At 40.7% G+C, this 23,039-nt stretch overlaps 1 protein-coding gene across 1 annotated transcript in view; it reads right to left on the reverse strand.

Annotated features, from left to right (window-relative positions):
• The window catches only part of tulp4a (TUB like protein 4a), a 42,760-nt gene that overhangs the window by 4,502 nt on the left and 15,219 nt on the right, over window positions 1-23,039 (reverse strand). Inside the window, 13 exon segments of the mRNA XM_028439545.1 lie at window positions 21-1,047; window positions 1,049-2,688; window positions 3,044-3,663; window positions 5,081-5,174; window positions 5,283-5,427; window positions 5,644-5,788; window positions 7,151-7,385; window positions 7,522-7,746; window positions 8,793-8,959; window positions 11,797-11,904; window positions 14,005-14,185; window positions 14,505-14,666; window positions 16,607-16,735. Coding sequence (XP_028295346.1) covers window positions 21-1,047; window positions 1,049-2,688; window positions 3,044-3,663; window positions 5,081-5,174; window positions 5,283-5,427; window positions 5,644-5,788; window positions 7,151-7,385; window positions 7,522-7,746; window positions 8,793-8,959; window positions 11,797-11,904; window positions 14,005-14,185; window positions 14,505-14,666; window positions 16,607-16,735 — 4,878 coding nt within the window.

Raw genomic sequence — 23,039 nt, forward strand, 5'->3', positions numbered from 1 at the left:
GTAAAGTGTCAGACACTCACCTGTCTGCCCTCCAGTTCAATCTGAAAGTTCTTGGCCGACTCTTGTGTGACGCGTCCACCAAAGTCCAGCTGGTACACCTGCGTGGCTTCGTTCCACAGCGGCTGCTTGTTGGCCATGATGTAGACGAAGCCCTGACTGCCCAGGCCTCGGTCCTCCTTCTCGTTCGCTTTGCGACACTTGACCTCGTCCAGCTCGCTCGCTGCCCGCAGGTTCCTCTTGCTCTTCCATCCCTTCTTTCCACTCTGGCACTGATTGAGCAGCTCGTCGCCGCTGATGAACAGCTCGGGTTCACTTTCAGAACTATCTTGGAACTCGCTGCTGGCCGTAGCCTTGTTCAGCTTCTTAGCCTTCAGCTGTTGCTCTTTCTGCCCCTTCAGCTTCTTCTTGTCGCGACCTCCCAGTCGAGGACTAGAGATCAGCGAGTTAAAGTCGCCGAGCGCTCGGCCTTCCTTTTTGGATTTGCTTCCCTCGGCCAGTGAAGGCACGTTAGCATCCTCCGCCCGACCGTCCACCCGTTTCCGGTTCTTTCTGCTGAACTTCTCTGACCGCTGAGCTACGGGGCTCTCAGTCAGCGAGAGGACCTCCTGGAAACTTTCCCCTGCTTCTGCCATTGCTTCCTGCAAACCCCCGTGACTCTGCTGGTCTGCTGGTGGTGGGGGAGGTGGTGGAGGAGGGGGTGGAGGGGGAGCTGGTGAAACTATGTTTTTATCTAGTGCCATATGAGAGGCTTTGGGAGGCAGCGGCACAGCAGGGCTGGTCACAGGAGGGCAAGAGCTATAGGTGCCCCACGGCGTGTGGAGGGAAATGGGAGGAATGGGAAGTCCAGCACAGGTGCCCCCTCCCTGGTACATGGGAGGGAGGGAGCAGCAGGCGAGGTTGGCAGGGTAACCTGGAGGTAAGATGAGGGAGCCGTCCTGCTGGGGAAAGGGCACTGGTGCCACCATCTCCTTTGGGGAGGAGCAGGGATGTGGTGAGCTGGGGAGGGGCTGGAGCTGTGCCCCAGTATAGGCAGTGGTGGGGGGGGTACTGCAGGGAGATCTGGTAACCAGCGGCAGCAGCAGCAGTTTGAAAGGAGGCTGCACTGGGGCTGGTGGGGGACTTTGGAGAAAGAACAAAAGGCAGTCTGGTTACATCCAAGTGCTGAGTTGGACTGAGAATCAGAGGAGGTGGTTTGTGATGCCCTGGTGGACCAGTTGAGTTCAAAGTTGCCATCCGATCCTGAGGAACCCACACCTCCTCTGTGGCTGCTGGATCCCACTGATAAGGAGGAGGCCGTTTGACCAGCAGTCCCGGTGCATCACTTCCTCCGAGCGCCAGATGCCTCAGAGACTGATTTAAACTTTCATCCTCGCTATACGCAGAATTCACATAATCAGCTCGGTCTCTGCTACTCCCTACTCCGGCTCCAGAACCCTCCAGTGAGCTCATCAGGCTGTACGAGGACTGAGACGCCAGAGGAGTAGCGCTGTTGGAGTGAACGATCACGGTGCTGTGTAGCGCTCCGTTTCCAGGAGGAAAATCCTGTCTGATGATGGTTCCTCCTGCAATCCCATTGGCACTCCCTGGAGCAGTGCCTCCAACGCTGCCTCCACTGCTGCACTGGCTGCAGGTGTATAAGGCCGTTGGCACCCTCTGCTGAAACGAGGCTGACAGTGCACTGCTGTTTTTAGCCTTTGGAGGTAAAGGTCGCGGTGGTTCAAGCATCTGGGAAACTTTCAGTGCGGCCTCTCGGCTGTTCCTTCTGAGGGTTGCATGGATCAAACTGCTGTCCAGCCTCTGGCCCAGATTCCTGCCAGCTGCACTGTTCTGATTGGCTGCCTCTGGATACGGAGGCGGGTCTCCACTTGGTATGGAGTACCGAGGTGCAGTAAGTCTGTTGAGGGTAGCAGAGGTGTAGGGCAGCTGGATTTTCTTATCAGCTGCAGCAGATGATGAGGATGAGGAGGATGTGACTCTGAGAGTGGCAGAACTACCGGGTCCCTGCAGCGTGTACACGTTCTGATTGCAGACGAGACGCGTTCGAGGGCGACACACTTCCTCCACGTTCCCACTGCTGTCAAACGTGGTTATTCTCTCGTATCCCAGTGGTGTGGGGCATTGTGCTTGCTGCTGACCTGATGAGTAAAAACTCAGCTCTCCTTTCTTTAGGGAAAGCTCACCAAGGGGCGGAGTTCCACCCGTGCCTCCGCCTGCAGCCGACGCTGCAGAGGAGGCAGACGCCGAGGAGGCAGCAGCTACAGCTGCAGCCACAGTGCCAGGGTACGGAGGAGGAGGGTTCATCTTGCTGAGCTCCAGAGGAGAACTGAACACCACTGTGTCTCCGTCAGCCATTTGTGGAGTGGAACGGGTGGTTTTGATTTTCAATAAGTGCTCATGTTCACCCCCTACTGGTCTCTCAGCTGTTAAATCAGATTGTGGGTGAGGGATCTGGATCTGCAGCGCTCCTGGCTGGAGCTGGTGGAGAGCTGCAGTGGAAAGCTGCCCCGATGAAAAGGAGGAAACCGGGATCTGAATTTGAAGCTGCTGCTGATGGTGCAACTGATGCTGCTGCTGCTGAAGTTGTTGGGGCTGCTGCTGCTGCTGCATGTGCATGTGCTGCTGGAGCTGCTGCTGCTGCATGTGATGGAGTTGCTGTTGAAGGTGTTGGTGCTGGAGCATCTGCTGCTGCTGATGAAACAAGAAATCACGGTAAGAATGAAGTAAAAACACTTCTACTGTATACATCCGTATATAGGACTCCACAGCCCGCAATGCACAAAACCTTTCTGACAGTGTCAAAACACCTAGTGTTTACAAGCAAGACCAGAACAAACTTTGCAATGTCAATTTCAACCTTTTACATCTTTTTTCAAGCATGTGATTTTTGATTTTTTTTTTTTAATCTATCAGACACTATGTGTTTATCTGATTGTCTTTAGCAGCTTTGAATAACATTCAACACATTCAATAGAGTATGGTGGTTTGCGGTCATTTCTGTTGGAAAAAAAAGCCCCTTCACGCACACAGAATAACTCTGTCTCACCTGTTGCTGTTGAAGGTGTTGGTGCTGGAGCATTTGTTGCTGCTGCTGATGATGAGCCTGCATTTGTTGGTGGTGTTGAAGAATTTGCTGCTGCTGCTGCTGTTGCTGAGATTGGCTGGATTGCTGCTGTTGCTGTGATGGATGATGAGAAAGTTGAGGTCCCACAACCAGACGGCCCACTTCCAGTCCCCCAAAGATAACCTGTCCTGGACTGGAGTACCTCGTAGGTACAGTGTACTGGGCGGTCAGGACAGAGTCCTGGCTTTGGTCCGACCCACTGGCAGCAGCTCCTGCAGGATTCCCGATGGGATTGGTGAGGACGTCCAGCTGAACGTTCTGATTGGCAAGGAGTGACTGAACCAGGCCGATACTCTGGGCGGGAGACATGGCCTGGGCGGGGCTGTGGATGGGGGCGATTGGAATGTTGACAGTGCATGGCGGGTTGTTGTCATCAGCACCACCAGCAGGGCCTGTGACAGGGAGGTCATCCTCATCCTCACTGAAGACGTTGGGGTTGAAGACTGGCAGATTAATGTAGTCCATGGAGATCTTACGCACTTCAGGCAGGTAGATGGTCATCTGTCTGGGCTGCAGGTGGAGGAGGCTCGTCTTATAGATGACTTGGAAAGAAAAGAAAAATACAAACCATGTCAAAACACTAACAATCCTACTCCTCACGCATTTTCACAAGAATTGAGCCTCATCTTTTTGCTACTGTTCACTTTATACATCATAGATTTGTTTACGCTGTTGTTTTTTTTTTTTTTTTATAAATCAAGAGAAACTTCGAAGTAAATGACCACAGTTAAAAAGTCATAGTGACCATGAAACTCAGGTTAAAAATGTATTTCAGTAAATCTATTTTAAGTCCATTAGCACTCTAAAGCAGCTTTTCTCAATGTGTTGTCCACTGGTGGTCCATGAGCGACCTCTAGTGGTCCTTTTGTTTATTGAGCAAATATCTAGAAAACTAATATTATATTTTTGAATCCAGAGTCTTTCTCAAACTATGCATATTGCGTCAGGAATGAGGGTGATTGTTTTACGTTACGGCTACACCTCATAGCTACTAGTAGGTATGTAGGTAAGGTGTGCATTTTACTTTATGTTAAAATGATAAGCAGGGTCAACTGAAGATGGATCGATGGCTCAAGATGGGGTTAATTAAATAAAAAATAAAAAAGGAAACTGACAACAGAAAAAGGTGCATCATTCTGATGCATGTGATTTATACGCCTCAAGTAATTCAGCGACAAGTGATTATGAAACCTTCTAACCTAAATCGGCATTGTGAGACAATGTCGTTTGAGTTTATATTATTAAAAACATATTTAAATAGTATATTATATTATAATGTGTAATATACTGTTGATAAACAGATCGTTTGGTTTTGGATATTTGAGTCAAATGCTTCTGGAATTTTCTTTTATTAGTTAATTGGTCTGAATAAGTTTGAGAAATGCTGCTCTAGAGGGATAAACACTCAGGGGCAAATATGGAGCAGTTAATTCTAAATGGGCTGCAAATTTTAGGTGGGAAAACCAGTAATTTAATTGTTGTGCTATAGTATGCACTTCCACGTAAAAAAATTATATAATATGTGAGGCACCGATAATATCAAAGTGACAGATGTCAGTCTTTGCAGGGTCTTCACTTTCAATTAATTTTTTGATTTTGTGGCCAATTTTCATGTGATTTTGGGAGATTTTGTGGAATAATTTGCGAAAAATTGCAGGATTTTGGAAGAATTAAAAGTTATTTTAACAATTTGAGATTAAGAATGACTGCTATCACATGATATAAGCATGGGGGAAATGTTTGCCCTGCTAATATTGTGAAGTTTCATTGACTTTTGAAGACATCTATAGCTCAGATATTTACAACTGAATTAGATGGTAATGTACACAATAATTCGTGGTTTCTCTGACTTTTTTACTTTCTGCTGCGGGCTGAATTAAATGCTCTGAAGGACCAGATTTGGCCCCCGGGCCTTGAGTTTGACATACAGTATGTGACTTAAGGCAAGAAGGAAATTACCTGCACCAAGGTTGGTCGGCAAGAAGTTTGCAAGTCCAACTATCTTAAACTTTGTTCCCCAAATGTTGGAGGTGACCTGAGCAAGGTAGTTCTGCTGCATAACACAAACAAAACAATAAAGTCATGTACATTTTTTCACAGAGTAACTTCTTTGGACATCTGAGCGAGTGCATCATTCCTGAGCAGCCTCTCCGTCATTTACCTGAGTGATGTCATCGAGAGGGAATTCCCTTCTGGTCAGACTGGGTGACCCGATCGACGGTTTCCGTATCGGTAACCGTGGTGACCGGGAGATCTCCTGAGTGGCGCGAGACAATTTGGGTGATTTCCTTGGATCGATGTTGATTCTGTTGGTAAAAGGACAAACTAAGTCTCTACAGGGAAAGTAGCAAATAAAGAAAAAAGGTTTAGGCATGCAGTGAAACAAGATAAGAATTTAATAGCAATCAATAAAACAGCGATTCCAATGTGACTAAGCATGTTTATTTTAAATTCCTGCTTCTGTAAACAGGTTAAACACATCTATTTAGTCACATACTGTAATAGAGAAGGAGCTTGGTTACCTAGGCAGTTTGGGGGATTTGCTTCCTCTTGATATCTTTGGGGATTTCTTGCCAACCCAGTCATCACTCAGCTCGATGTCACTGGAGTCCGAGCAGTTACAGCTGTCAATCATGGCCGAGATCAGACTGTTCCCGTAAATCTCATCTGAGGACACACAAAACACAAAATCCACATGGAAATCACGTTCTTTTGCGTTTCCTTCATCACTCGATTCTAATCTGGAGTCTTCAGAGTGAGAAACTAAAAGCAGATGATTGAACAGTTTACCAACATTGCTGCTGCTGCTCCGGTAAAGCTAAATCATCTGATGTACATTAAAGTGTGAACAGGCTGGAACCATTTCATGGCTGGCTTCATTTATTACTGCGTAGGAAGGGCGGTGGGTGATTTATGAGCAAACTAGAGGCCATCAGCGCTGCCTTTAGGCAGCCTTTAATTAACAAGGGCTTCTCTGTGAGAGCAACACAAGCTGAAATCTGTGGAAAACTACAGCAGGAAAAAAGGCAAGATGTTGGAAGTGTGTCACAAGTTTTTACGCAAATTTTGGAGTGAATATCAAAGACAATAATTCAAATTAATGTTGATTTACTCATTACTTAAAGGCGTAGCGTAGGCCTCAAAGATTATTAAATTGAAGTTCATTTGCTTGAAAAAAAGATTTAAAAAGTTGAAACTGGAGCTCGATTTATTGTCGGAAAAGTGTTGTGCATTGCAGGATGTAGAGTCCTGTAGACGGATGCATAAGAGTTTTTTTACTTCATTCTTACAGTGATTTCTTGTGTTTTTTCGCCAGACAAGGAGGAAAGTGATTGGTTTGACGCTATTTTGTTCTAGTTTGTTCCCAATATTCCCTGTGATGCTGCCTCACTTCGTGAGACATTCAATTTTGGAGAAATTCTCGACTTCCTGTGAAAAAAAAAATCCAAATCCACAACTTTCAGTCTGTGAAAACACCAGAAATGTAGTGGGAAGTCTTTTTGGCTGAGTTTTTTTTGGGGCAAGCAAGATATCACAGTAATAATTAAGAAAAAAAACACTTCTATGCACCCGTCTACATGACTCTACATCCCACAATGCAATGCACACAACTTTTCAATAAACCTAGTATTTACAAGGGAGACCAAAAAGACTTTGGAGTGGTAATTTCAACCTTTTCCATCTTTTTTTCTCGCTACAATGAGCCAACAATGAGCAACAAGCAACTATGCAGATTTGATGTCTACTTAAGGGAACATCCACAGAGACCACCCGGAATAAAGCAGTCAAATGACAGGGGTGTTTCCCACAAATGCTGGAAAAAGCCTCAAAGATGGATTGCCAATATCCAAAAAGTTTCGGACAGGTCCAAAATGTGTGCAGAAATGATTTTAAATGTATTGATCTATGAGGCCTACACTGTCTCTAGCAGCTGTGAATGACATTCAACAGAGGTTTGTGGTTTGTGGTCATTTTCGTTGGAAAAAAAACCCCTTCACTCACACACGTGTGAGAATAACTCTCTCTCACCTGTTTTCCCATCGGTCTTGGGGTCCATGATGACAAACTCGGGGCGCAATTTACTTATTCGTCGCCCTTTGAGAATGGGCACCAGCCCTCCGAGATATTCCAGATACAGAGTATAGCACGGGCCCCCCACCTCAGGGTTGTCCTCCGTTCGTTTCATGGTGCAGTGCAGACGCTCGTTCCCAGTTGTGGGATAGCTCACAAAGTCTCGCATGTTGTTGGCATCTGGGATTGGTGGCTGGAAAGTTGGAAGTGTTGTACAGTTAAAACGCTTTTCATGTCTGCTACAAAAACCTCAGATTAATATTGTGCAGGTCATAGAGACGCATGCAAAGCTGATTAACTGATGTAAAGGCCGCCCTGCCCTGCGTTACCTTGATGGTGGGGACAAAAGCAGCTGTGACAAAAGAGCTGAGGCGGGAAGGCATGCTGAGCTTGGCGATGTCTTTTTCCTCCTTAACGGCGGTGGCGATGACCTGCTGGCAGAGCAACTGCAAGGCAGGGACGCGGTGCTCCACGCGCACTACGTAAAGGGCAGGGCCCGACGCCAGGAACAGACGAGAGTCTCTGTGACCCCAGCAGAGCGTGGTAATGGGACGCTGCAACACAAATAATACATGAAATATAGCCTTAACATTTCTCTATGCAGAAAACCTGTGACAATAGAAAAATAAACTGTTAATAATTAAACAAATCTTTAATCATTGAAGAATGTAAGACTAAGATTGGAACAAAAAGAGAATTCTCACTATTGAGTGGTTCCCAACTTTTTTCTTCGCCTGACCCCATTTTTAGATCACAAATTTTTGGCGACCCCGGGGACATTTTTCTCTAAAGTCAGTTTTTTTTTTATCATGTTTTTTTATACAAACACAGAGTAGCCAATATTAGAACACAATAAGTTAATTTGAATTATTAATATTTGAGAATTTAAAAGTATAGAATACAGTTGTTTGAGATTGTGTGCAGTGTTTTATTTTGAAAAAGAATATTTATTATATATTATATCCTGCACTGTATATACATTTCTATGATATCATGTATTGTTTTGGTTTGTTTTTTTAATTGTGAAAATAAATAATTACAATTGAAAAAATAAATTTTTAATCAGTATCTTCATATTATTATTATTAGACATTTCAGGTGACCCCAAGGTTGAAAAAATCTGCTCTTTATAATTATTATTCCTTTAATATTCTCAGATAACTCATTTAATTTTAACGGTTATTGATTAATCTGTTATTGATTATTGATAGTTATAAGTTATATTGACTCCAAGGGGTGATAATGCAGAAAATACCCCAGTGACATCGAAGAGAATAAAACAATATTTTTTTTTGTTCGTCTTTGAGTGAATTTCAGAATACAGCATTATCTCACTTGTAAATGCAGTTTTTCCAGTTATTTAGTTGGTAGTTGATTAATTTGCTTCAATGTTAAAATGTTGTTTTTACAGATGTCCTCTGAAATACAGGTACCCAGTATGAAATGTTTGTCTTTACTGATTATTTGATTTCATACATTCTGTTCTTGGTCTCTACAAAATTGCTTTACAAATTCTTCTCTATAATCTGGATTAATGCGATTTAAATGACATAATAATCTGACTACCAAATGGTTAAAATTCAGTAGCAGCAATAATCACCTGTGCTGGCGTGTCCAGAGTGTAGATGTGTTCGCCTCGAACATTGTAGAACTTGACGATGGCGTTCCTGGTGGATGGAGGGCAGGAAGTGTCGGGGGAGAGGAGTGGCCTCTCCATCCCTGCCACCGCCAGCAGATCTCCCTGTGAGCACCACTCCACCACCACATCTGCATCACAGCACACACACACACACACACACACACACACGGGTGCAACACTTCCTCATTACACAAGAAACACTCTCATAAAACTCAAGGTACGGGAAAACACAGCAGACAGGGTTGCACAATTACCGGAATTGGTTAAGTTGGAAAGTTTCTATGGGAATTAACGGTAATAAATGGGAAACTTATAAAATTGAAGATTAACGGGATGTTAAATACGTTTGGGAAAATATAATTTAGCATAATTTCAACTTAAACAACTAGATTTCATGCAAGTACACTTGAGACCATCTCTGCTAATGAGGCCACGCCCCCTGCACTCCTCCTCCAGGGTTTTGACCATAGACTGTAAAAAGAATGGACGTGACGTCCTTCATAGCTCCCACTCAATGTTCTTGAAGCCACAACACGGCACTTAGGGGCGGAGCCATCTAGCAAATTTGACGTTAATTTGGCAGGAGGAGATGTGTTAACTCGCCCCCCCATTTAGTGTACTACCCAATTATCGGCTGTCAATCATCGTAATATGAGACATCAAATCCCATTTTTCAACCTCAAATAACTAATTTAAAACAAACTTCACAGAAAAATGAGCACTTGAACACAATGTAGGGTGATAATTACTAACGATCACAGCAGAGTTTAAGTTTGAAAAAAACATATGTGACGAGTGTTTTAACTTTACAGTTTGACACAAATCCCATCCGTTAACATTGAGGAGGCGGGGTTTATGAGGGAGCTCTAAAAATAAAAGCTTCACTTTTGGAGGAGCATGTCCAGTTCATTCTTTTTACAGTCTATGGTTTTGACCAGCACTTTGTTGCTTTTAATGGGAGTTGTGTCATTTTGTTTAAATGTTGCTAAGAAAGAAGTAAATCACTTCTATGCATCAGTCTACAGCAGTGGTTCCAAACCAGGGGTACGTGTATCCTTAGGGGTATTTCAACACACCTCAAGGGGGAAAACAAATATTTATCACTTTATTTTTCTAAAATTATGAGACAAATTTCTGCTTGCTCACAGACATTTTCCTTATCTATAGATAATATAAGCGATAATACATACTTTAAAATACATTAAAAAAAGAAGTAGATCAACACCTAAAATAGTCAAAACATCAGAAAAATATGAGTGAAAAACATCCCAAAATGCAATGCACAAACCTATTCCGAAAATGTGACGAAACAATGCGTTTATGGTGGAGATAAAAAAAAACATTTGATTGGAAATTTCAACCTTTAACATATTTTCTTTGAGATCTTGGATTTACTAAGCTATGACGTATTCACACTATATCTTTATCTAATCAAAAAAAAGCAGCTTTTATTCTAAAATAGGGGTTAACAACATTGATGTTTTAGAATTGATTGTTCAATCACATGATTTAAAATTAAAAAAACAGATCCTGCACTGTTGATTGTTGGTTGAAGACCATGATATTGCTATCAGTGCCGCAGTGTTTGCCTGAGTTGGTAATAAAGGTATCGAGTTGAAATCACATTTATTGATGTTTAAGACTGTATTACATTCTGAAAAGTCTTAAAAAACAAGACATGCAAAATTTGAATCATTATAAAGTTGTACTTACAAAAAAAATATTAAAATGTTTTTTTTTTCTCCATGGATAATATTTATATTTGGGAATAATAAAAAGCTAAAAAGTTTCTATTTTTTAATATTCCCAAATTTCCCGAGTTTAAAGGGGACATATCATGCTAAATCCACTTTTTTAGCCCTTAAATGCATTTTGTTGTATGTTTAGAGTGTTTAGAAGTACAGAAAAAATCAAATTAGTCTCTTCAGGTGCTCCGTAGATATCTTTATATTCTGTTTTGCTCATTTTTCAATCTGTTTCGATTTTTCTATTCTCTATTACGTTTTTTGAACTATTACATCACAGTATTTGCATATTATTATTTTTCACAGAAATGTACCCACATCTGTGGGTAAGGTCATTTTTGTGTGCGCGAAGCACTTCAAGGATGACTGCTTCTGCAACCTCCGCCAGTATAAAGAAGGATTTGCCAAAAGACTTTGTCTGATTGAGGGTTCAATTCCTTCTATCTTTGGAGACGACAAACAGAGCACTTCGATAAGCTGTAAATAATGCTAAAAAGTGTGATGATAAGACGTCCCTGTCATTGTTTTGTTGGCATTAGCAGTTGCACCGTCTTCAGACTTCATATGTTAGCACTGTGTGCTCGTTTTAGATCCTTGATGATATGGCCTACGTGATTTAATTTAAGTCTAAAGTTTTCATTAGTCATTTCATTTTGCCGTTTTTGTCTTTGAAAAGACTGTATTAAAATGCATTTCGTGACGTTAGCTCGGCGCTAGCGTTAGCTCACTTGTTAGGGTTCTGCAGGTTCATCATCTTCATTTTCATCTCGCTCCGCCAGGTCCAACTCTGGCTCGAACATGTAAGGCTGGATGGACAAGTCTTCTGTTGTTGACATTTTGTAAATAACCTCTGAATAAAAAGTTTATGCGCCGCTACATAGCCGTATCTCTTCTATCAAACTACAAAAATGGCCGAGCAGGGTGGAGTTGAACCGAGTGTCACCTGAAGAGGGAGCGGGGTATGGAGTGTCTCATTTGCATTTAAAGAGACCGCACCAACACGAGTTGCTCTTAGAAGCACATCAGAAAAGGGGTAGAAAAGGGGCCTGTGGAGCTATAATAATGAGGAATTCAGACCCAAGCAGTGCAGTTCCGCTTTATATAGACCACAACTGTATGATTTATATGTAAAAAGGAAGGATTTAAAACCATGATATGTCCCTTTTAAGTTCCTGTGAAAATGTTGCCCCTTTGCATCAGTATCATTGGGGGAAACCCACCTTTGAGGCCAGTATGAATGAGGGTGGGGGTAAGGTCGTCATAGTTGCTCATTAGACTGATGTCTCCAGATGTGAAGCTGACGGTCAGCAGTGGTTTACGAGTGTGCACTTTAAGGAGACAAACACAAAGTACATAAACATTTTAAAAAGAACGCAGTGCTTCACCTCCCATTATATCAAGTTTGTTTTTCTGTTAGCACAGCAGAGGTGAGTCTGCACTTGGGTCGAATGAGATGAGAACGGCACATACTGTACATTTCCCACGAAAAATAAATATCTGGCACATTTGGTGGGAAGTGTTTCTTTACATCCATCGCATAAGTTTTGTGGTTTTAGGGATTTGCTATCAGGTGGTGGGTCAAGGTGTAACTGTGGTCACGATCCTGCCAATCTCCTCTAATTATTCTATTAGCAGTTCATGCTAAATATGTAGCTGCAGATTCGATACATCCCACTGTGATAACCACATTGCACAGATGCACAAAGAAGGTGAACTGGTCTCTTCTATTGAAGCCAAATCAATTCCTGACTGGTTTAATTAGTCAGTTAGCATGTGGTAAGTATTTCAGCTAAGGCAAGCAGTTTTCTGCTTTACAACCCAGCCTGAGGTAAGGAGAAGAAAAGAAATCAACGCAAATTTCAAGATTTCACAACAACACAGCATTACCAACTGGGAGTAATTAAACTAAAAAGGCAAAAAAACACAAGAAAACAGGAAACTGTAACAAAGAGCTTGTTAGTGAAGTGCACTGAGTGAAAGCAAGGGAAAGGGAAGATAACCAGATCCAGCTAAAGACCCTCAAAAGCAGCTTCATCCCAGTGTAGCAGATACTGGTTTACCTTTACAGATTAAGAACATATATAAGAAAATGCACTTGGCTTATACGTTACGGTGATTTTTAGGGGTGTGTATTGCCTGGCATCTGGTGATACGATTCGTATCCCTATACATACAGTAGGTCATGATACAATACATTATGTCACAATATTGAAGTGTAAGGCGATTTTTGTGATTTTTAAAAAAATATATGACTTAAAAAACAACTAATATGTAAATGTGTACACCTTCATGAGAACATTATGTATGAAATATATTTTATTGGCATATTTTATACTCAAAACATTGGCTTTAGCATGCCATGTGCCAACAACTTAAAATAAAAAAAATAACATACAATCTGCCTGTAGCTTTGAAACCAACTTTGACTTTAGTGCAACATGACTATAGTGCAACTTAACTGAGGTATATGCCTAGAACAGCAAATAAATGCAGAAAGTTAGGGCTTTCTTTTTAGGTTTCATTGAAAAAACACAAGCAGGTCAAAATGCCCAGGTTTCAGCACACGTTTTGTGCAGTTACAATGTATCCTGCAGTGAAAAAGACTTTCGTGGTTAGAAAAAAAAAAAAAAAAATCAATATGGATACATTTTGAATCGATCCAAGAATCGCACGAAGTAATATCGCGATATATCGCCGAATCATTTTTTTTCACATCGTGACAACCTCCCTACCTACAAATGTTTGATTTTTAAACTTGACGTGTTTACTCATGGAAAAAAAATACCCTCTAAAATGTTCTAGTCCCTGCAGCATCTTCACTTACATTCCTTGATCTTGTAAAAAATTTCTATTTGATTTAAAGACGTTTTGTGAAATAATTGAAGGAAAACTGTAGCATTTGGGATTTTTTTAAACAACTGGAGATTAAAATTAATTAAATAAAAATGAAAAACACAAAACACAAATATTGTGGAGTTTCATTGAATTTGTGTATTTGAAGGGACAGAGATACAGTATCTACAACTGAAGTGTTTGATCATTTAGACGATAATTCATTTTTTTAAAATTTTTTTTTTTTAATCATTTTAACTTTCTCCTGCAGGCTGAACTGGGTGTTATGAAGGGTCAGATTTGGCCTGCGGGCCTTGGGCTTGACACATGGGCTTCAAAGAGAATCAAAGTTGCTCATTAAAACATACATAGATGTTAATAATATACATAGTTTACAAGTCTGCATGACTATTGGGCAAAACGACAAACCATTGTCAACATTATCCATGCATATTTTTAAGGATTGATATATTAGGAACTTTTAGATCTTTGTCTTTTAAATCCAAAGTCCTAAACACAAATCTCTCTTTTTAAAATGTACAGTTTAAAGTGGTAAAAAGGTCAAAGATCAGATTTTTCCCTCATTCACTTCACACCTTGAGGCGGGGAGTAGTCGTCAGAGTCCGTGTCGCTCTCGCTGCTGTCCTCCACCAGGAAGTTGGGATAGTTCCAGGACATGCTTACAATGCCGTCTGACTCATGCAGCAGTATGTGTGCCAGCATGCGCCCATGGCAGTCCATTACAATGACCTGTCCATCTGCAGTCCCAAACAACACCTTTGGAGGGGGCAGTAAAGGGTTATTAGGAGGAGCAACAGGAGGAGAACACAACAATAACAATACAAACTGAGCAGTAAAAGCAAAGAAACTGCAAAGTATTTGATGGAATGAAAGAAAGAGGAGAACACGTCACAATGGATAAAAGAACACAGAATAAGTTGATGATGACAAACAAGGACAGTGACTAAAAGCAGAGAAACATTTAACTTAAGGTGACAGTAAATAAATAAACAAATAAATAAACCGTGGAATACTCCTTCAGACAGTTCAACTTGAATTAAAAAACCTTCACAGTAAAAGACTCTGTGTGCTTCACCTGCTGGTCATCAGGAGTCCAGATACCACAGGTGATCTGGCTTTCCAGGTTGATCTCAGAGGACCAGTGTCGCTGCCCACTAACGGAACCCACCAGGACGAAGCCATCACGGTAGGAGATGAGAGCCTGAGTGCCATCGTGGGACCAAGTGAAGTCACTCACCTACAGACACAAATCAGCACGACAGACAGAAATTACACAAAGTGTGTGTCATAAAAAGCATGGTAACATTTTCAACTGTGTTCCAAACTTCCTAAATTACCCAACAAAACATGACAGTTCCTCTACAGCAGATATGGGCAACTGGATGGATTTTGTGCATCCCCCAAAGTTAACATGCAAAGTAACTCAACTAAACACACAAAAGGAGTCTTATATATACACACACACAGTAGCTACAGAAACACAAGACAACTGCAAAAAACACTGCAAAATATACAGACAAATATACAAAACAACTACAAAGATATGAAATGATAACAAAAATACACAAGATGATCCCAAAAAATAAATAACAGCAAAAATACACAGAATGACTTCAAAAAAATAAAAACTATAACAAAAAATTTACATAAGGACTCAAAAAACTACTATAAAAATACAAAAAATGGCAAAAAAGTTGAAAAACACTAGACAATTACAAAAATAAATATACAAAACGATGACAAAAAAAAACACAAAACGACAACAACAAAAAAACACAGAACGACTACAAAAATCACACAAAATGATAAAAAGACACAAGAGCAAGAAAAATTCACAAAATGATTCAAAAAACGGACAAATATAAAACGACAACAGAAATAAACAAAATGGCTCCAAAAATACATAACAGCAAAAACACACAGAATGACTCCAAAAACAAACAAAATAACAAAAACAAATTCAAACTCCAAGGGGGTATACTACAAATCTAGATTGGATTCATCTCTATTAGCTGGCTTAAGAATTGACCAATCACTGGCAGAGCGAGTGTCTTTACAATGAATGAAGGAACAGCTTATCGCCTTAAATCAAAATAATGAATATAAATCCATGATAACAGTGAAGAGCCACACGGTTAGTGCTGCTCACAGCAGGAGGCGGAGCTTTTATACTGGCTCAGATCTGATCCACTTCATAACTTGGTCCCGACCAGGTTGCTGAAGTTTAAAATGATGAATAATTAAAATCCATAATTCAGATCAAGGACAACCCTGTTGTTACAGAAAAGGCAGGAATGAAAGAACCCAGGCAGGAAGCTGCAGACTCTGGTAATGCGCAACAGCGTGACACCACTCATCATATTAATCCATTGGATGATAAACGGACATCGCTCTGATCAGTTTCACTTTATTACAGCACACACGTTTTTCGATTCAAGACCTATTTATCACGCACACTGGAATGACAGTACATTGTTTAACTGTATGTTCGCGCTGATGGTGTCAGCCTCAGCTTTCAATGAATGAATGATTTCACCTGTCCGTGCATACGATCGAGACACAAGCTTCATCAGCTGACTGTAGATCAGTCCATCAGATATAAATCTATATCTTTCCTAAAAGATGTCATCGGTAAATGAAAGGATTGCATTTAACATTAATTATCTTCTTTCCTACATACGCAGCTGTCAGATCTGCACCAACCAGGATCTTCTATCAATGGGCAGGTCGTTTTCTAAAATATCTGACTGGTCAGGAGGTGGGGCTTTAGTACTCGCTAAAATTCTAGCCAGAGGAAAAACCTGCTGCGGACCATGTTAGTCGTTCAGCATTAATTGCCATAGTGATTAAGCTCCAGCAAGCTTCGTAGTCCAGCACACACTGATTAAATTCCGGAAGTTAGCGCAATAAGAGGTAATCTAGATTCTAAGAATACCCCCTCAAAAGCACAAAAAACGACTACAAAAAGCTCAGATTGGTCAAAATTCTAAATGCTGACAAATGTTGATAATGTGGCCCTGAGATCAAATATAATCACGATTTTGTGGCCCCCGCTGTGTTAAAAGTTGTTCAATTCCACCCTACATTATTCAGGCTTACAAACTAAAGTGACAGCAGGCTTCTTCTAGCTCCGCCTCTGACTCACTTGATTAAATGGTGTCAGTGTAGTTGTGTTACCTGAGCTCCTCGGTCATTGACCAGCTCCACAGACCAGCGGCCCTCATACTGGATCCAAACAAAAATCCCTCCATCGGTGTCACAAGTGGCCAGTTTTTGAAAGGGCTCGTTCCATCGAACCAACACGACCTGTAAAGCACCAACGAGACAAAAATGGAGAAAAACTGTTACCAGTCGAATTAAGTTTGAATATCTACTCCATATAATTAAATAACATCAAGCATATCAACATTAAATGAACCAACTCTTTAAAATGATTATCAGCATAAGTCTGAACAGCAAAAATAAAAAGTCGCCCTTCATTCACTCATCCTAATCAGATATATTTAGCATCTTATTAGACAGATAATAAATCACAGAGTAGGTTACCCTTATTTTGAAAAAAGCCACTAAGGAGCTGCTAATGACCTACATATTACAAAAAAAGAAAATTACGCACACCGACACATCACAGATGTGCATTCATGCCTCACTTCACACCATGGATGTTTCTGCAGATGAGTCACTGCTAAAAATATATTTGGGAAATATGTGAAGAAGTGAGCATGGGTTTGCATGTTACAGTGTCAGCCATTCGTGTGTTTTCAACTTGACATCAGCGAAATAAAAGATGAATTGTCACAATAATCACCATGTACAAGTGTGAAGCAATGACAAAGCCATGGAACACTGGGTGGAAAGCAGTGCATGTCACTGTGTTCTTAAAGAGCATCACCCATCTTTCAGGGCACCCATTACAGACACCGGCCGCCCCCTCCTCTGCTCGCTTGTCTCCGTTGGGTCCTCTGTAGCGTGACTCAGCCTTTTCCCACAGGGGTAATCCTAAAACGGGTGCACGCGCTGTAGTCGCTGAGCAGAGCACGTGGGTCGTACACGCACTAACACACGACACAGGGCAGGTTTAGTGGGGCTTACGCTCTTTGAGTCTGATATCTCAGAGCCCCAGAGCAGGATAAGCCTCCCTGTCTTGCTCTTTTTTTAACCTTCTAAACTTTACCATCTCCTTATCCCTGCGGAACAAGCTCAGTCCAATCTACAGAACTGTCCAATGGACACTTTGAGAGTTACAAATACAGGAAGTATGGTAATCACAAGCCTGTTGTTTCTTTGATGCATTGTGACGCAGCCGTGGGCGATTTTTCATAAATGCACCGACAGCCCATAATTAATTTGAGACTCCAGTCGTGACAGATCCTACATTTCAACACCTTTTACAGTTGATATCTCACCTGATCATACATAGAATACGTGCCCAAACAAAATCAACACTGGAAACAGAAGTTAGATATAACTGTGGCACACAAAAATTAAATATATGTCTTGATATTAGTTGAGAAGTATTTGATAATGCTGCTTGCTTTAATTAATCGAGGGGGGGCGGCAAAAAAAGCCCAGTACGGCACTTTCTGCACACAAAAAAAGGGAAAGGATTCTTGCTAAAATATCAAAAGCTCAACAAATGTCACGTCAAAAAAGGCCAGGGCAATATATTTTGAGATTCAAGTTAAACATTTCTATTTTGGCAATATAAAAATTACAATATCGTCTGGAATGACATTTTTATTTTATAGCTTATTTTGCATTAGAATACTCATTTTAGGAGTCACTGCTTTCACTACTTCTTAGAACAGCATTAAAAGCACAGTTAGATGGATTGCCGAGTGTCTCCTAACGCAGATCTTCCCATAAACAAACCACACTACAGAACTCACTCACATGTGCTGTCCCTTATAGGCGAAAAAGCCAAAAGTGGTACATATTGTGCAGCCGTTTGTTAATAAATGTGCCTGTGTGGCATTTTGCATCAACAAATTTAACCCAGAATTTTCTTTTTAGTAAGACTTAATTGAGTTCAACATATTGAGATTTATATCATATATCACTATTTTGAGAACAAAAATTGAGATATGAGTTTTGGTCCATATTGCTCAGCCCTACATCAAACAATGGTGGAGATCAGCTTTGGAGTGAATGTTATTCATTTGAACCTCTGAGACCTGCTCAGCTAATGATTGTATCTCCTTAAGGGAAGAGGAGGCAGGAGACAGGCTTATTATTGTGTTGTTCAGTCCTACTCTGGGATGTGTGTACTGTACATCTAAACTAATACTGTCCCTGCTTATCCCCAGGGAAGAAGACACAATCAGAGACGGAGTTTCTGGGAGCCGACTGTGTTCCTGCACCATCAACAGACACACAGAGGTGCTCAATGGGCAGCAGCGCAAAGTCAAACATTAAAAAAATAACAACTGTGTACAGGGTAGTGAGCAGGGTTGGGGTCAATTATAATTGTAATTGCATAATTACAATTAAGGCCCAGTCGTAATTAAATTGTAACTGAGTTTAGATAATCGACTTTGTAATTGCCCTGAAAGTTTTACAAGAATTGTCAATTATAATTTAACGCTAAACTGGGGAACCATGTTACAGTTCTACACATATGTAGTTGACAATGATCAATTATACTATTTAAATATTTTTTACATTTTAAAATAACACCGCTCGATTTATAATAAATCGAGCGGTATACTGACACAAAAAATGCTCAGATGCCACCATCAAAAATATTAAAACCTATATTTTTATTGATTAGAAAGCTTAACAAGGTCATCAATAGATATGGAAGAAATTCGATGTTAGATATTTGTTTTTAGTGTATTTTAAAGCTAATATAGGACCCGTTATAAGTTGTGATATGTGATATGAGATGCTAACAGAAAGCTAACACAAGAGGAAGGTTAACTTTTATTTCAGGCTCAGTAATTGTGATTAATTGCAATTCAACTTTAGTAATTGAGATTGTAATTATAATTGACTTTCTGAGGATTAAAAAAACAATTTTTAATTGTAATTGGAAACAAGAAGACAGTCATCAACATCCCCCGCCAGATTGGTTCTCATTATAACTCACAACCTTTTCCTAAATGTCCAAAATCTAACAACTTAGATGTATACATAAGAAATTATTATCACATCAGAATATAAAATAACTGACTATCTTAAATGGTTTGTAAGAAAAGCTGTCCCTTTGAAGATACATCAAACAGAGTAAAGAAAAACGGAACAAGGGCAATAACTCTGGAAAAAATAATTGCGCACTTCTCATTTTCGAACTCCATCAAGGTATTGATACCCTGAAGCTACACACCAAATTTAGTTATTTATTTATTTATTCAGTTTATTTCCGACATGGTTACATTCACTTTTTTTTTTTTTTTGTACATGCCGAAAAAGGAGACGAGAGAAGCAGTTTGCTTATCTGGGTCCCGTCCCCTGTTTTACCATCGCAAATTTACATGGGTTTACATGTCTCTCTGGTCAAACATTCTTGAGTTGTTCTGAACAGTCCTTTCTTGTGTATTCTCATCTGTAGTCAGTGTTGTCTTTTTTTTTTTTTTTATTCCTCCTCCTCTCTATCGTTGTTCGTGTTGGCCTTGTTCCCTGCCAGACGTTGTTAGCATTCCTCCAGTGTAAGAATAGTTCCTCTTTCGAAGGTGTTTGGAAGTTTTTTTCCCTTTTCATCCATAGTGTCACCACTCGGGAATGTCTCTTTTATCCTATCTTAAACGGTTTCTAAGAAAAGCTGTCGCCTTTGAAGATACCTCAAACAGAGTAAAAAAACGGAACAAGGGCAATAACTCCGGAAAAGAAAACATTATTGGGCGGTTCTTATTTTTGAACTTCATCAAGGTATTGATACCTGAAGCCACACACCAAATTTGGTTATCCTGTCTGAAACAGTTTCTGAGAAAAGCGGAGCTCAAACCTATATCCCCCTTCCACACTTTGTGGCGGGAGATAAAAATGCCGGTCAGTGTAATCGTAATTGAATTGTAATTGACCATGGATAATTGAAAACAAAACTAACTGAAAAATTTAATTGACCCCAACCCTGGTAGGGAATCTGACGCACATGTGCAACACTTTTTGCACTGCATTTTGTGGACAGTGATCTACAACATAGTTCAGTAAAGCCAAGTGTAACTCATGCTGCCTTTCAAGTGAGTGTGTTTCACCAAAGTGGAAAAGAAAGTGGAAATTTAGCTCAGAGAGGAGATTAGCGTGAGCTGGTCAGGCATCCTGTGAAGGCGACAGCTGAGCAGCAATCTGGGACATCCAGCATCACATGAAGAGTGGATGAATGTGAAAAGCCAGAGGACAGCAGTAGTATGAAGGACAGAGGTAAAATGTTCAAGAGAACAAGCTTAGGCGTCAAATCTTGGGCAAAACTGGGGGGGATTTGAAGTCCAAATCCTGAAATCTTTCCAAACCAATTCCTATTTTCTTCATAAAACAGCAGCATAGAAGAATCTGAGCTTCCACACATTCATTTTACTCACACGCAAAACACATGTAGTCATCGTACATATGTGTTATTACATAACTGCAACCAACAACAAAGCTTTCCCTCGGTTACTTTAACAAACACTGCAGACATGTTGTGCACTGAGGCATCCACACTCACTTAACCTGGTGACAATTCTAGGGCAGTTAAAACCTGGTCTATAATAATAATAATAACATGAACATTCAGAGAAAGTCACAGGGCACAATTTGGATTTACTGGATAAATCATTTTTTCAGTGTGCTTGTTCATATTACACATTAAATGTGTTTTTTATCAGTATGAACTGAATTGATCCACATGAGTAAAAGAAAGCCTGAGGTAATACACGACCACGCAGGCACGCACTGTGTTTACGGAAGTAAATACGGAGGCATTTCGTCTCGCCGTGTGTGTGTGGCACTGATATAGTTTCTGCACAACCGAAGTCGGCACCGTAACAGTCAAGAGAAGATTGAAAATGAAAAAAAGTCAGGTTTCCACTCCGTCCTCTTCCCTGTTGCTCCTCCTGGGATGCAGAATTGTGATGTTTATGCATTTCAATGATTTTAAGATTAGATAAATTTGACCTGGTCGTTGCATTGGCACTCAGTCACATGGCAAAATATCTGATTCGTATCAGATTAAGGACCACATATTAAAATAGCCGGGGTCGAATTTGTGCTGATCAAGCCATCTTTAAAGGGATCTTCCACTGTTTTACAAACGTGGTTTAAAACCTTTGAAATATCCTTATTAGAAGATCTATGCCTAAGAAAACGCACTATTTTGCAACATAAGTCAGCGAATAAATTATGGACTGTTGAAGACACACAAATGCTAACTTCAGCCACCAGAGAATCCACTGTTTAAGAGAGAGTAAATGTCCCTTAGGAGAGCACTTCTTCTCTGCTTTATTGTTTATTACCAAACCGCACAGTTGGAACTGTCGACTCCCCTTGCGGTCATTGATTATTTTTCTTGCCACAACTGTTTTTATCCTCTTTTCGTAAACCAAACAGGTTTACATGGGCATCTTTAACTTTTCCTGATTATTTAGAGCAACCTAAATCAACAAATTGGCATTTTGACCAAAAAAGTTGCTAAATGACCTAAAAAGCAGGCTGAATGCTTCACCCCAATAGAAAAAAATGGGATTTTTAAAGGCAAATGGGGGTGTGCGACGTCTTCAATTATGCAATTTCAAAATGACGGAATACAGGCTATAAAACAGTAAAGTAGTCCTATTTTTAAAAGTTAATAAAACAATGGTGCAAAATAATGCGTTTTGTTACTCATAGATCTTCTAATAAGGACATTTCAAATATTTTAGGCAACATTTGTAAAAACAGTGGAGGATAACGTTAAAGGTCACATTTCATGCTATTTTTCACCCATCTCCATTTGTTCTAAGAACCCCAGAAACATAGTATAGTATAGTTTTATTTTCACAAACTCGCCTGTTTTCCAGAGTTTTAGCCTCTGAAAAGTCACTTTCTGAGCAACTCTACACAAACAGGCTGATTTGCGTCCCACTTATGCATATTCATGAGTGGGCGTGTCCATAGACGGGACACTGACTTCCTCCTCCCCGCATGGTGACGTAGGGCCAGAGGATGGCCCGCCCTCCTCCCACCCACTCCGTAGCCGAGCTCATGCTGCTTTATAAACATGAGACAGAGCGTGGGGGCTGGGCGTTCATCGGTACATACATAGACTGTAGAAAAAAACATACATAGCACTGTGAGAAGGACGCTGAAATGCTCACCTTCGTGGGCGCGTGTTTACATGTCAATCACGGCAGAGAGCTTCCTGGAGGCGCGGCTTCTCCAGCTCAGTGCCGCATCAAATTTGTCATAAAAGTGGGAACGCGTCATCAAATTGGAGCGAGGTGTTTGGGCTCACCCTGCAGTAAGAAAGGAGCAAATCTCACTCCAACTAACGATTGAGGGAATCAATGAAAAAAACACTTTGGGCATGTGTATGAAGCCTAAATAGCACTTTTATCATGTTTAAAGCACAGAAAAGTTGATTTAGCTTAACATGGGCCCTTTAACGGATCGGATACAGGTTGCATATGGGAAAAAAGTCAACAGTCAATTTAGAGAT

Source organism: Gouania willdenowi, chromosome 24 (assembly GCF_900634775.1).
Source record: "Gouania willdenowi chromosome 24, fGouWil2.1, whole genome shotgun sequence".
NCBI classification, from domain to species: Eukaryota; Metazoa; Chordata; class Actinopteri; order Blenniiformes; family Gobiesocidae; genus Gouania; species Gouania willdenowi.